General features: G+C 34.0%; 1 protein-coding gene across 1 annotated transcript; it reads left to right on the top strand.

The window, feature by feature from the left end:
- Nucleotides 1-1,531: 1,531 nt before the first annotated feature.
- Nucleotides 1,532-8,989, top strand: LOC140007076 (uncharacterized). Its single transcript, XM_072049782.1, has 14 exons — nt 1,532-1,799; nt 1,901-1,987; nt 2,087-2,137; nt 2,312-2,431; nt 2,528-2,590; nt 2,691-2,753; nt 2,833-2,910; nt 3,373-4,326; nt 4,557-7,891; nt 8,017-8,160; nt 8,244-8,514; nt 8,588-8,672; nt 8,778-8,886; nt 8,978-8,989. Exons 1-14 carry the CDS (start codon nt 1,532-1,534, stop codon nt 8,987-8,989), a joined length of 5,640 nt encoding a protein of 1,879 aa, XP_071905883.1.
- The last annotated feature ends 5,862 nt before the right edge of the window (nt 8,990-14,851 follow it).

Here is a 14,851-nt window from a genome sequence, read left to right as displayed (position 1 = left end):
TCAAATTTTAGAATCTAAAATTTATTATAAATGAATGTTTACAAGCGATTTAACGTTGAAATAGGAAAACACAGAATCCCGCTTGCGGGTTTCAGCGTTATTATGCAGTCGGGATTTTTAAATTTTTTGTTCTACTCCACAATTGTGTGGTCTTTTGCTCTTCAAATTTTAGAATCTAAAATTTATTATAAATGAATGTTTACAAGCGATTTAACGTTGAAATAGGAAAACACAGAATCCCGCTTGCGGGTTTCAGCGTTATTATGCAGTCGGGATTTTTAAATTTTTTGTTCTACTCCACAATTGTGTGGATGTCGAAAAAATTTAACCAATCCCAAAAAATTTCAAATCCCTTTGATCATGTGTTATAACGTTTAAAGTAATTTCACTTAAATCATAATCAATGTTTAGAATTGAACTTAAACCATGAATTGAACTTTGTCCGACAAGTTTAATATTAAAACGTGTTTAATATTATCAAATGTCTTTATATTATCAAATTAAACACATTTTGTATTATCAAACATTTTGTTTATATTATCAATTGTTTAAGTAAAATGTATTCTGGTTTTTAATATAAAAAACCATCACTTGTGTTTAAGGGGTTTCTAATATAAGGATAACCATCTATATATTTATTTTAAAAAATTGATAAATTGATAAAGCTAATAGGCATTAAAAAATATCTAGAATTATGGTGGATATAAGAGAACAACTAGATAAATTTATATATTTATTAAGTGATAAGTGATAAGTGGATATATTTTTTTTATATGCATATGTGATAAACATGAGATATACTTTATTCCTCAATTTTGACCAAAGAGTTCAATCATGTGTCATAGGGGTTAAATCACTTGTCTCCCACTACCATCTATTTTTTACTGTTTTAGTCATTCTGATGCTTATTTTGTGGACCACTTTCTTCCTAAGGTTGGCTATATTTGTCATTTCCAGATTCTTTGTCTCGATTTTGCATATTTCTTGTTTTTTACTGATCATCGATGAATACATTGGCACCAGAGATTTCATGCAAACAATTTGCTACGTTCAAAAAACCAGTTTACATGCAAATTACAGCGCATCTTGCATCTTACAACTTGCTTCATACAGCTTGCTTCGAATCAGGTATTTTCTTATGCTAATCCAAACTTAGTTCACATGAGTTTTTCAGCTATTCCATGCAACTAGAAATTTCTTTTATTTTAATCTGTACTGAGGTGCTCCAATTTCTTATAATACGCAGTAGCAGAGATACTTTGATAAGCTTCGTCTGCTGTCTCCATGGAGGTTTTCTACTCTCTTTCCTTCGTTCAACTGGTTTTTTATTGTTTTTTAATATATTTAGTTCATAGCTCATTCCATCTGTACTGATAGTCTTCATCCTTTTTAGCTGAATAGTTTGTTCCTTGCACATCACCACTTATATACCTATCTATCGATATATATATAAACAATATATATCTGTCCATACGCATAGATTTTCCTCTGTCTATCTTTGTTTGTTGCTTGGTATATATGTATAAAAAACATGAGCTGCTCCAAGCTATCCATAACGGATGATCCTGATAAACTTCGTGAGAAAAAGGATAAGCGAAATCGTAAAAAAAGAGAAAAATTTGCTGCTCTATCTGTCGAAGAGAAACAGGCTCAGCGCAAAAAAAACAGAGAAGCTTATCACAGAAAAAAATTGGAGAAAATACTTTCCAAGTCCTTGCCACAACAATTTCAAGAAGCTTCTCAATCACCAGTTTCTGCATCTGTTATCCGTAGCCTTTCTCCTCAACAATGTTCTCATGGTACATAGTGATTAAAAAACTCTTACTATATTCTCATAATCTGTATGTGCATAGGATATTTATCATAACCTGTCTATTTCCCTTATTTTGTTGATGACTAGCTTTGAATGATAAAGTTATCCAAGCTATTGGTTCTCAAACTTCCAAACTCAATGACAATGTTCATGGAATTATTGGTTGTAATCAAGGTTAGTCATAGAATTTTTTTCCCTTTACCAACTTTTCTTAGAATTCCAACCCCTACTTTTGTATATATTGAATTGCAAATTTTTCTACCTGACTTTCAGGCGATTCACGCAGTGAATTCTCACACTCTCATTTTACAGAACACTTTACAGGTACCATTTCTATCTACTTTAAATCAATGAATTCATGTCAACTTAGTTGTATATGTATTAGTGTTTCTTGCTATATTGTAGTAAATTAGACTGTGCATTGTTTGTTATCCAATGTGAATTTCATTTTTTTTATAATATTCATGCAACCAATCTGAACTCTGTCTATTGTAATAGGTGCTCCAAAACCTGGTATTCGGATTTCTCCCTCTGCAAATAACAGTGATGAACTAGCTTCTGCTCAGTTGGGTAGAAAATTAAAGGAACAGATTTCTTGCTTCTCAAGCTATGAGAAAGGTACATGGTGTACTTTGTTTTTGATATATCTTTCTTACTCAAATCATAAACAGTATTCTATTGATACAATACTCCATCTCTAATTTTTATACGTAGGATCTGCTTCTAACTGTGGTACACAACATACATGCGTAGCTACTGACATGCTGCACAATGCAGGTGATTTAAGCTTCGAAATTAATCATTGATTATTGCTTCTTATATATAACCATCAACATTATCATGATCAGTTATATTAGTATTCTTGTTTACTTTTCAGATAAATCATTCATATGCATGAACTGCTACAAATTCTTGACAGAAATAGCTGAACAAACTTCAGGTCAAATGTTCTTTGAGCTTTTTAAAAAAATTCCTACTGCGATTGTGTCTAACAATTCCATGAACTTTACCTTGAACAGATTTGTCAGCTATCCTCCCAATGTACCAGCTGTATCAAGTCCCTGATAATTGTTCTGCTAAAACAAGAAGAATTGCAGGTTATTAGCTTTGATCTGAATTTACTATCTTGTATATAGAAAAACTCAAATTACCATATGAGCTGCTTGACGATTCTCATTTCTCACTATTGTTTCTTATTTCTCACTCAAGTTTCTTATTTCTCACTATTGTTGTAAACTAATTTGCCATAAAAAATCCATCAAATAACCATCTCATTAAAATATATTAAATTGTTTAATTGCTTCTGATGTTGATCAGAAAACTTCAGTATGCATTATGTAACCTCAAACCACTTCTATTCATACAAATACCTTGATCATATTACTACCACTACATGTATAAAGCTTATGGCCTCTGCTTCTAATTATATATACTTGAATCATTCAGGCAAAAAGCATTCATCAGCGAAACAAGTGAAAGCTATTAATAACAAAAAGAAAAAAAACAGAGGTACAGATTACAAATCACTGATTGTTCCTCTTTTACCTCCTTATGTTCAGTTCCAACCTTTAGTTTAGCTGAACTAATTGCTAAATCTATAGGTAATCAGCCTGTTGATGGAGTTCATGCACTCAAATTTATTAATCATCAGGCAGATAGATTACCTGCAAAAGCTGATTGTCAGTACTGTGGAGGGAAAAAAATGCACTCTGAGACACCCAATTTCTGTTGCTCAGACGGACAAGTAGTTCTCCATGAGAATAAATTGCCAGATATTCTTGTAGAATTGTTCACTGGTCATTCTGATGAAGCTTTATCCTTTCGTACATATGTCAGAACATATAATAATATGTTTGCCTTTACTTCCTTTGGTGTACACTATGATAAATCACTTTGCAAGAGAACAAATGGCATTTATACCTTCAAAGTTCAAGGACAAAGCTATCACTTTATCAAAGACCTTATTCCACATGGAGGATCTGGATTATATCTGCAACTGTATTTTCATGATACAGATCATGAGCTTCAAAACAGAATGGCAGTTTCAGAAAGATTAACAGAGAGTATAGTAATGAAGATCATGGAAGTCATGAAGTCTAATCCATACGCATGTTTTCTGCGCAGTCTAAGAAACGTTCCAAATTTGGATTCATATCAGATAGTCCTGAAATCACATTCACAGAATGATCAACGAGTATTCAACCATCCAACAGCTTCTCAGGTTGCAGCTCTTTGGACAGAAACAGAGAGTTCAGGAACAAGTTATGCTAGACACATTAAAATTTATACAAAAGAAGGAAGGGATCACCTCGTCCAGTACTATTATGGCTGTTACGATCCTCTCCAATATCCACTATTATTTGCACTTGGTGAAACAGGCTGGCATCCTGGAATCAGAAGATTTGTCAGAGAAAATGCCAAAAAGAGAAAAAGATCTGTTCAGAGAAACAAACCTACTGCTGTCCTCACCAATTTCAAATCTGCTGAAGACATGATATCTGCTGAAGAAGAAGGTATTCCTAAGATGAATAACTAATACATTATCTATATGCAAATGTCTTATACATTACTTATGTACATTGCTCACATCTTGCTTACATAATTACTGATCCTGAATTACTTGTTTTGAGAACATACTACTCGCATTATCTTCGATTAGTCTCACATGATCCTATATCTTATCAATGTATGCAACTTCATATAGTGAAACCAGTTACTTATACCTTATTTTTGTAACTTTCAGTTTCCAATGATCCTGAAAACAATGGTGAATTTGTGTCAATGCGAGAATATTATGCTTATAAATTGCAGATCAGAGACAAATATTCTCCAAACATACTTAACACTGGTAGATTACTTCAGCAATATGTTGTGGATATGTACATCAAAATTGAAAGTCAGAGATTGGATTACTATAAAAGCAAACAAGAATTCATAAGGAGAGAGCAGCTGCAAGGCGTAATGGATAGTGTTATAACAGGTCAATGCCAAGCTTCAAAAGTAGGCCAACGAGTAGTCCTTCCAGCTTCATTCATAGGAGGCCCTCGAGACATGAGAAGGAGATATGTTGATGCTATGGCTTTGGTCCAGAAATTTGGCAAACCAGATTTATTCATTACAATGACTTGCAATCCTTCATGGCCAGAGATAAAGAATCTCATGCTTTCAACAGATGAAGCACATAACAGGCCGGACCTGCTCACTCGAATCTTTCACGCAAAGCTTGATGTTTTAAAACAGGAGTTATTCAAGAAAGAAATATTCGGATCTGTTGCTGCTTACACATATGTCATAGAGTTCCAGAAACGCGGTTTACCTCATGCTCATTTCCTTATAATTTTGAAGCCATGTTCAAAACTTTACTCGACAGATTCTTATGACAGAATAGTTAGTGCAGAGATTCCAGATGAAAGCAAAAATCCACATCTTTTCAACATGGTTCGCAGACACATGATTCATGGCCCTTGTGGAAAAAGAAATCCAACCAATGTTTGTATGCGAGGAGAACATCAGAAAAAATGCAGGAATAATTATCCAAAACCATTTGCCGATAAGACTTTTCATGGAGATAACACATACCCTACTTATCGAAGAAGAAACAATGGATACAAAATGATGGTCCGTGGACATGAGCTTGATAACAGATGGGTTGTTCCATACAATCCTTACCTTCTTGCAAAATTCAACTGCCATCTGAACGTGGAAATCTGCTCTACAGTCAAGGCAGTAAAGTACATGTATAAGTATATCTACAAAGGTCATGACAAGATTCATTTTGTACTCAATTCACAGGATTCTAATCAGCTGAATTCTGATGGTCATGTCTGTGCAATCGATGAGATCAAAGACTATCAATCGGCTAGATGGGTCTGTGCTGTGGAAGGTATATGGAGAATATACAGGTTCCTGCTGTTTCAAATACATCCTGCTGTTATTCACTTACAGCTTCACTTACAAAACTGTCAAGCATTGAATTTCAGAGAAGACCAAGACCTACGTGATATAGTAGCAAATAGATTTGCTAAGAGAACCATGTTGACAGAATTTTTCTACATGAATTCTACTGATTCTCTAGCTCAGAATCTCAAATGTACTTACAAACAGTTTCCTGAGCACTTTGTTTGGTATCCAGGAAGGAGGAAATGGGAACCAAGAAAGCAGAAAGACTCTATAGGTAGGATAGTAACAGCCAACCCAATGGAAGGAGAACGATACTTTCTCAGATTGCTACTCACAAATGTCAAAAGTCCAACTTCATTCGATGACTTAAGAACAATAAATGGAGCATATGTACGTACTTTTCGGGAGGCAGCAATTCTCAGGGGTTACTTTGAGTCTGATAAGTCACAACAACAATGCCTTCAGGAAGCAGCTATGTATCACATGCCATATACTTTGAGAAGATTATTTGCCACACTACTTGTTCATTTTCCTCCTTCAAATGCCAGGTATCTTTGGGAACAATTTGAAGAGCCATTATCTCAAGATATCAGCAGAACTCCACAAGTATCAGTTGATCAAATTCGTTTCCAGGTACTGTACCAGATAAATCAGTTCCTACAATCAATGGGAAAAGATATCAATGAGTATGCTTTAGTTCCAAATATCATGAATTTTGATAGCTTGAACAACAACACTCGTGATATAATAGCTGAAACAACAATCTCTGTACCAGAGCATGACTTATTAGCAATTGAACAATTAAATGCTGATCAGAAAAAAGTTTTTGATATTATTATAAATGCAGTTTTTGTTGAAAAAAAAGGAGCCTTTTTCATTGATGGACCAGGCGGAACAGGAAAAACATTCCTTTATCGAGCACTACTAGCAGAAATCAGGTCAAAAGGACACATAGCTCTGGCTACAGCATCCTGTGGAGTTGCGGCTTCGATTCTTCCAGGTGGAAGGACAGCTCATTCAAGATTCAAGATACCAATTAGTGGAACACGAGATAAGCAATGCAGAATTAGTAAACAAAGCTCATTAGCAAAACTGCTGCAATCTGCAATTCTGATCATCTGGGATGAAGCTCCAATGACACACAAGACTTCAATTGAGAGTGTTGACAAAATTCTCAGAGACATAATGGACTGCAACAATTTGTTTGGATCAAAGGTCATTGTTTTTGGAGGTGACTTTCGTCAAGTCTTGCCAGTAGTAACAAAAGGATCAAAATCTGAATTTATCGATGCAAGTATAGTGAACTCATACATATGGCCACAGCTACATAAGTTGCATCTGACTCAAAATATGAGAGCAAGATATGATGCAGAATTTACTGAATATCTACTCCGCATCGGAAATGGAACAGAGCCATTTATCTCCAAGAATTCTATCCAGATACCTGCATCAATGCTGATAAGATATACCAATGAGGAAGAATCAATGAACACATTGATCCGCACAGTGTTCCCAGATTTGAACGCTTTTTGCCAGGACAATTTCTCTGCAATTAATCGTGCTATTCTGACAACAAAAAATGACTTTGTGGATCAAATTAATCACAGGCTCATTGTACAGTTCAAAGGACAATTGCAAGAATATACCAGTCGAGACAAGTGTATAGATAGCTCTGAGCAGACAATCATGGAAGATTTGCTAAACAGTTTGACTCCAAATGGTTTCCCTCCTCATAAGCTGCTTCTCAAACCATACTGCCCTATCATGTTACTGAGAAACATCGATCCGCCTCAGGGATTATGTAATGGCACCAGGCTGATATGCAAATCCTTGAGCTCCAACATTATACATGCAGTCATAACATGTGGAGAATTTGCTGGAAAAGAAGTCTTCATTCACAGAATCTGTTTTAGAGCAGAGAATAATTCAGACTCACCAGTATCATTCGAACGAATTCAGTTTCCTGTTCGACCCTGTTTTGCTATGACAATAAACAAAGCTCAAGGACAAACACTTGATTTTGTCGGCATATATTTGCGTGAGCCGGTTTTCTCCCATGGACAGCTATATGTAGCAATGTCAAGAGCTAAGAATAGTAGTTCTATTAAAATTCTGATTAAACCATCAATATTTGACGACCAAGAAGACTCAATTACAGAAAATATAGTATATACAGAAGTACTAGATTTAGCTTATCAATCACTGTTCTAACCATTTGTATATCAGTTATTTGTATATATTCATGATTTTACACCTTTCTTTCGCTTCATCCAGCACTTAGCTACTTATATTATGAGTTGCAGGAGGAAAAAAATATCATCTCATTTGCTGAAATAATTCCTGGACTACAAAACTGGACAACTATGGTTCAGGTTCTAGACAAGCAAAAGCCATTACTCTCAAAGGCAGGAAACCGATATCAGAAACTCATATTAATTGATGAGCAGGTAATACAAATTCTCAATTTTATGTCATGTTCTTTATTACTCAATTTTGACATTGACATCAAAACAACCATGACTATTCTCAGGGGTCAACAGTTGAAGCAATGATTTATAAATCAGACATTGAGTTCTTCCGAAATCATTTCCAACTTTACAAGCGATACATTCTCTGCAATGCTAGAGTTGAGTACACACCATCAGAGTATTCCACTCATCCAAATCAATGCACATGGTACATAGACAACTCTACTGTTGTTCAAGCAGTGAATGAAGTCGAGCCACCTCAGATTCCAGCTGTGTTCAGATTCTCACCCTATAGAAGATTTTACCAACATATGGATGACAACACAGATATAGGTAACCAACAAATCTTACTACTAACTTGCTACTGCACACATTATAGTTATAACTCAGCACAATTGAAAATCAGATGTCCTAGGCATTGTCGCTGAAGTTCATCCTCGGATACAAAGGGCCACTACAGCTACTAGAGAAGTGGTACTTATAGATAAAAGGTAACTAAAACTATCCATTTATTCTATATCAGTTCTAAACCAGCACACATTGATACAAATAATCTCTTCTAACAAATGTTCATCTATCAATCAAATACACTACAGCATGATGCCAGTTATCCTAACACTATGGGGTGAGCATGAAACAGATGAAGGCCAAGCACTTGCAAATATAATTGACACAATGCCACTGATTGTTACACTTCGGATTAAAGTATCATCATATCACAGTGAGTATATAAGAAATTTCTTATGCTCCACATATTTTCTGACTTTGAACATACTGAACCTGGTAAATATTGCAGCACGTAAATTGAACATACTGAACCTCGTAAATTGAACATACTGAGCCACGTAAATATTGCAGCACTGAACCTGTCAACAAAATTTGGATCAAGCATTCTTCTCGTTATTATGCAGTCGGGATTTTTAAATTTTTTGTTCTACTCCACAATTGTGTGGTCTTTTGCTCTTCAAATTTTAGAATCTAAAATTTATTATAAATGAATGTTTACAAGCGATTTAACGTTGAAATAGGAAAACACAGAATCCCGCTTGCGGGTTTCAGCGTTATTATGCAGTCGGGATTTTTAAATTTTTTGTTCTACTCCACAATTGTGTGGATGTCGAAAAAATTTAACCAATCCCAAAAAATTTCAAATCCCTTTGATCATGTGTTATAACGTTTAAAGTAATTTCACTTAAATCATAATCAATGTTTAGAATTGAACTTAAACCATGAATTGAACTTTGTCCGACAAGTTTAATATTAAAACGTGTTTAATATTATCAAATGTCTTTATATTATCAAATTAAACACATTTTGTATTATCAAACATTTTGTTTATATTATCAATTGTTTAAGTAAAATGTATATTATCCTTTAACGTTTCAGCAGATTTTGTACAGTTCAGCAACTTCCCCTACATTCTTATTTAAACATTGTTACCTCCGCTTTTTCAAAATCCAAACGTACCAGAATTTCATTTATAGTTATTAACATTTGCATCACAGAAACTAATCTCCCTTCACTCCCTTTCTTTTGCTTTGTGCTATCAGTCAAAGCTGATTCGATATTTACAATCATTTATTCATTGCACCTTCATTTCCAAAACAGCCAAACACCATACTACAATGGAACTGATTACCACCTCACCAAATACAAAAACAAATACACCAGGTACAAATATTATCCAACTAAAGTTGCTAAACACAGTATCTAACCACCAACTTAGACATGGAATACACTAGAGTACAACAGCAAACATTTCCATAATACAAATCATAAAAACTCATAAAAACATACATAGCTATCCGCTAGAAATTTCTCCCAGCTGCATCAGAAAATCCACCCATAGCACTTTCAATTGCTTTCCTCTGCTCTTCAACTTCTACTTCCATACGACCAGCAATTATCTGCAGAAACGGCAATTCTCCAATATTTCCTAATGTACTTTCCAGCACACGAGCTTTCTCTGGATGCCGATAAAAACATTTGAACAAATCATATATCTCATTCCTAAGTAGAATATTATTTGCTAAAACTCGATCTGCACCCCTCAACATCCCATTATCTTCAGTATGGCCAGGCAAATTTCCCCGCACATCACTTAGTGATAACCGATTGAACATAACCTCAATACCTGGATGCAAATCACGCAATACTCCAATACGATTATCAGTGTAACTCATCTTAAACCAAGAAAAAATCACAAACACAAATCACAATATACCAACCAAACTAACAAATTTATATAGAACAAGTACATCAGAAACCAAAAACAGACAAATACAAAAAACAAAAATATACTGTAGACATGTGAACCAAACAATAATAACAAACACATATATACCAGACAAAAAAGCACTATACACACGTGAATCCCCTACTCTTTCTACGAACCAAAACAAAAGCAATCAATAGTCAACCTGTCTCATTACATTGTCCAAACATCTATATATGTGTTGCATGGAACAGCTGAAAATTAACCAATCCAAACATCTTCAAACACAGACCTCTATCAATTTTATCATATCCAATCCAATATCCTACAATTATTCACCATTCATTAGTTCCAAATCTTATAGATAAACATCAGATAATATACTTCATTTTATTACGCATTTAATCCAGATGCAAATTTTCATACACATTCATCAGTTTACAGATACAAATCTGTAAACACGTTCAATTCACAAGCTTTGCTTATTACTTTGCCGCATTTGTATATTCTTGGCAAACACAAGACACTTATACAAATCAAAACATTAGTACTTTATACAACAGACAGAAATACATATGACGCTACTTTATGCAGCAAATACACGATTATCATATCCTTCAGAAACTGACAAACACATCTTAATGCTTAAAAACCATACGCCAAACACCAAACTAACAAACACATTTTCCCAAACTCCAACTCCTTAATCACTTTCGCCGCCCATGTCACTAGAAGATGGCGGACTGGGAAAGTAATACTTTTCTTCTAACACTTCCACCCTCATCCTGTTGGCAATCAACCCCAAGATAGGATAGCCTCTTCCAGTCCTAAGCGCAGCTTCCAAAACTGAAGCCCAATCATGATGCCTGTAAAGCTCTTTAAACAAATCACACAATTCATTTTTCAGCAAAACATTTGCCACCTGAGCTCGTGCAACCGGTTCTGCCGGACGATTCCGACAGCCATTTCCCATAGGATAAGCTGCTCCACGACCAACAGCTACCTGATTAACCTCTTCGTCCACCTCTGGATAATATAGTTGAACAGTGGGAAATCTTGCGCTCCCGCTCGCCATTTGCACACACTAACTATCTACAGACAAGTACCAAATATATACTACTTCTCCCTATATCAGCTTCAACTATGTAGGGAACAAACAATACTACACCCGTGAATTCCTGTACTTTTTACCCTCCTCCTACCCTGCAAATTACACGTCTGATACCACCTGCACACCAAAACATCTAGCTGCTATCCAAATGTCAAGACCAGATATATTCTAACACCGTCAACTAACTGCCTTTCTACGCTAATACAACACGTAATAAGCATATAATAACTCAAACATATTATAAACATATAAAATATAAATACTAATATATAATTTAATTTAATAAATATAAAATATAATACTAATCTATATATACTAATACTAATTCACATATAATTTAATAAATTTACATATGCACAGCACTAATAATAAACTCAATTTCTAAAATGTCCAAAAAAATCAAGAATTTAATTAAAATATTTAATTTAAAAAAACCGGATTGCTCGATTAGTACCATAACTTTTCCGACAAATTAAATAAAATTTTTGATGTGTTTAAATTAAATCAAACGTTTAAATCAAATGTTTAGATAAAATATTAAAACATGTTTAATATTATCAAATGTGTTCATATTATCAAATTAAACACATTTTATATTATCAAATGTTTAAGTAAAATGTATTCTGGTTTCTAATATAAAAAACCATCAATTGTGTTTAACTAATTTGCTATATATTTATTCAAACAATCACTAATTGCATTCTTAAATAACTTTTTAAAACCATTTTATTCAACATACAGATACAAAACTTTAGTACAATTACACCCTCTAATATATAATTTAATTTAATAAATATAAAATGTAATACTAATCTATATATAATTCAATAAACCTATATACAAATATAATATATACTAATTCTAATTCACATATAATTTAATAAATTTACATATGCACAGCACTAATAATAAACTCAACTTCTAAAATGTCCAAAAAAAATCAAGAATTTAATCAAAATATTTAATTTAAAAAAACCGGATTGCTCGATTATAATTGAAATTGTCAAGTCATCCATACCATAACTTTTCCGACAAATTAAATAAAATTTTTAATGTGTTTAAATTAAACCAAACGTTTAAATCAAATGTTTAGATAAAATATTAAAACATGTTTAATATTATCAAATGTGTTCATATTATCAAATTAAACACATTTTATATTATCAAATGTTTAAGTAAAATGTATTCTGGTTTCTAATATAAAAACCCATCAATTGTGTTTAAGTAATTTGCTATATATTTATTCAAACAATCACTAATTGCATTCTTAAATAACTTTTTAAAACCATTTTATTCAACATACAGATACAAAACTTTAGCACAATTACACTCTCTAATATATAATTTAATTTAATAAATATAAAATATAATACTAATCTATATATAATTCAATAAACCTATATACAAATATAATATATACTAATACTAATTCACATATAATTTAATAAATTTACATATGCACAGCACTAATAATAAACTCAATTTCTAACATGTCCAAAAAAAATCAAGAATTTAATTTAAAAAATAGAATTGGAATTGTCAAGTCATCCATAGCATAACTTTTCCGACAAATTAAATAAAATTTTTAATGTGTTTAAATTAAATCAAACGTTTAAATCAAATGTTTAGATAAAATATTAAAACATGTTAAATATTATCAAACGTGTTCATATTATCAAATTAAACACATTTTATATTATCAAATGTTTAAGTAAAATATATTCTGGTTTCTAATATAAAAAACCATCAATTGAACAATCACTAATTGCATTCTTAAATAAGTTTTTAAAACCATTTTATTCAACATACAGATACAAAACTTTAGCACAATTACACTCTTTTACCTAGCGCCCGCGCATTGCGCGGGACACCTCCCTAGTATATATATATAAACACACGCACGCTATCAACAAAGATTTATTTCCATTAATGCAGATAGGGAAATTTACCAAATTGGTCCCTAACATTTACCAAAAACACTTTTTTAGTCCTTTACATATAAAATCAGCCAAAATGGTCCTTCACATTTAAATTGTGAGCCAATGTGGTCCTATTGCTCGTTTTTGCTCATTTCTCCGGCTAAAAATAGCACGCCTCTCTCACGTGGTCATATTTTTAGGGGCAAAACCGGAAACACATTTCATTACCTGTTAAAAGTAAAAAGTGTGGACAACCACCAAAATACACATTTCACCTTTGGCGCTCAAAGTTTCAAGAAACCTGAATTGCATCCCCGAATGGTGGTGAAAATTATTTTGTAATTCTCCTGTATAAGTGATGTGCTTGATGAATCCATAGATCTGGTTCTTGTTTACTTATATCCGAAAGTCCTAACCTTTCCATTCTAAGTGAGAGTCTAACAAGTCCAGGACATTTGTGCAACATCGATCCCACGAATCCAATTTGGGCCTTAGCTGGAACCCTAAGCCTCAGCTCCTCCGCCGCCCGCCAAAGCCGCTTACTCGTGTCCCTCCATCTTTTGCAAACCCTGGCCACCGACAACAGTGTTGGAGGCGGGAGCCTCCTCAACACCTCCCACAGACAACTCATCGGCAGCTTCCCGGACCCGGCAAGATCCGATTCGGGGCTCCAGCTCGAGAAGCTCCTCCTCGTCCTCCTGGTGCTCTTCCTCATCCTCTCCCTCGTCTTGCGAGTCCCTCGCATCAATATCATCGTCGAAGGAGAGACCTTGCCGGAGGTTGGAGAAATGCTGGCGATGAGGAGGGGGAGGGAGAGGACGGACAGTGGAGAGAGGAGAAGGGATAGCGAGGGAGGAGGCGGCTGAGTCAGTTGAGGGCGTGGCGGTGGGATGCAATTTAGAGTTTCTTGAAACTTTGAGGGCCAAAGGTGAAATGTGTATTTTGGTGGTTGTCCACACCTTTTACTTTTAACAGGTAATGAAATGTGTTTACAGTTTTGCCCCTAAAAATATGACCACGTGAGAGAGGCGTGCTATTTTTAGCCGGAGAAATGAGCAAAAAACGAGCAATAGGACCACATTGGCTCACAACTTAAATGTGAAGGACCATTTTGGCTGATTTTATATGTAAAGGACTAAAAAAGTGTTTTTGGTAAATGTTAGGGACCAATTTGACAAATTTCCCATGCAGATATTACCTCAGTTTGCAAACTCATATATCTTCTGACATGAGTACACTAATGTGAATGGATGTTAACACCATTTTTCAAGTTCCACTTCTCAAAAACAACTAAATGAATAGTAATTGATTTTTTTTAATTAATTCGTGAGTTGCTTGCTCTCGTACTTTTGCTTCCTTATTCGAGTACTCCAGTCGTAATAATGTATAAGCAACTTATATCCCTTTTGTGATATATTATTGTAT

Source organism: Coffea arabica, chromosome 5e (assembly GCF_036785885.1).
Source record: "Coffea arabica cultivar ET-39 chromosome 5e, Coffea Arabica ET-39 HiFi, whole genome shotgun sequence".
NCBI lineage: Eukaryota > Viridiplantae > Streptophyta > Magnoliopsida > Gentianales > Rubiaceae > Coffea > Coffea arabica.
Note: the sequence above shows the minus strand (reverse complement) of the source record. Positions and strands in the feature narration are given on the sequence as shown.

Excerpts from the sequence above, each read along its gene's own strand:
- LOC140007076 (XM_072049782.1), top strand. The coding sequence starts at position 1,532 with ATGAGCTGCTCCAAGCTATCCATAACGGATGATCCTGATAAACTTCGT. Across the intron at positions 2,591-2,690 it reads TGACATGCTGCACAATGCAG|ATAAATCATTCATATGCATG; the intron begins GTGATTTAAGCT and ends TTTACTTTTCAG. Across the intron at positions 4,327-4,556 it reads GATATCTGCTGAAGAAGAAG|TTTCCAATGATCCTGAAAAC; the intron begins GTATTCCTAAGA and ends TGTAACTTTCAG.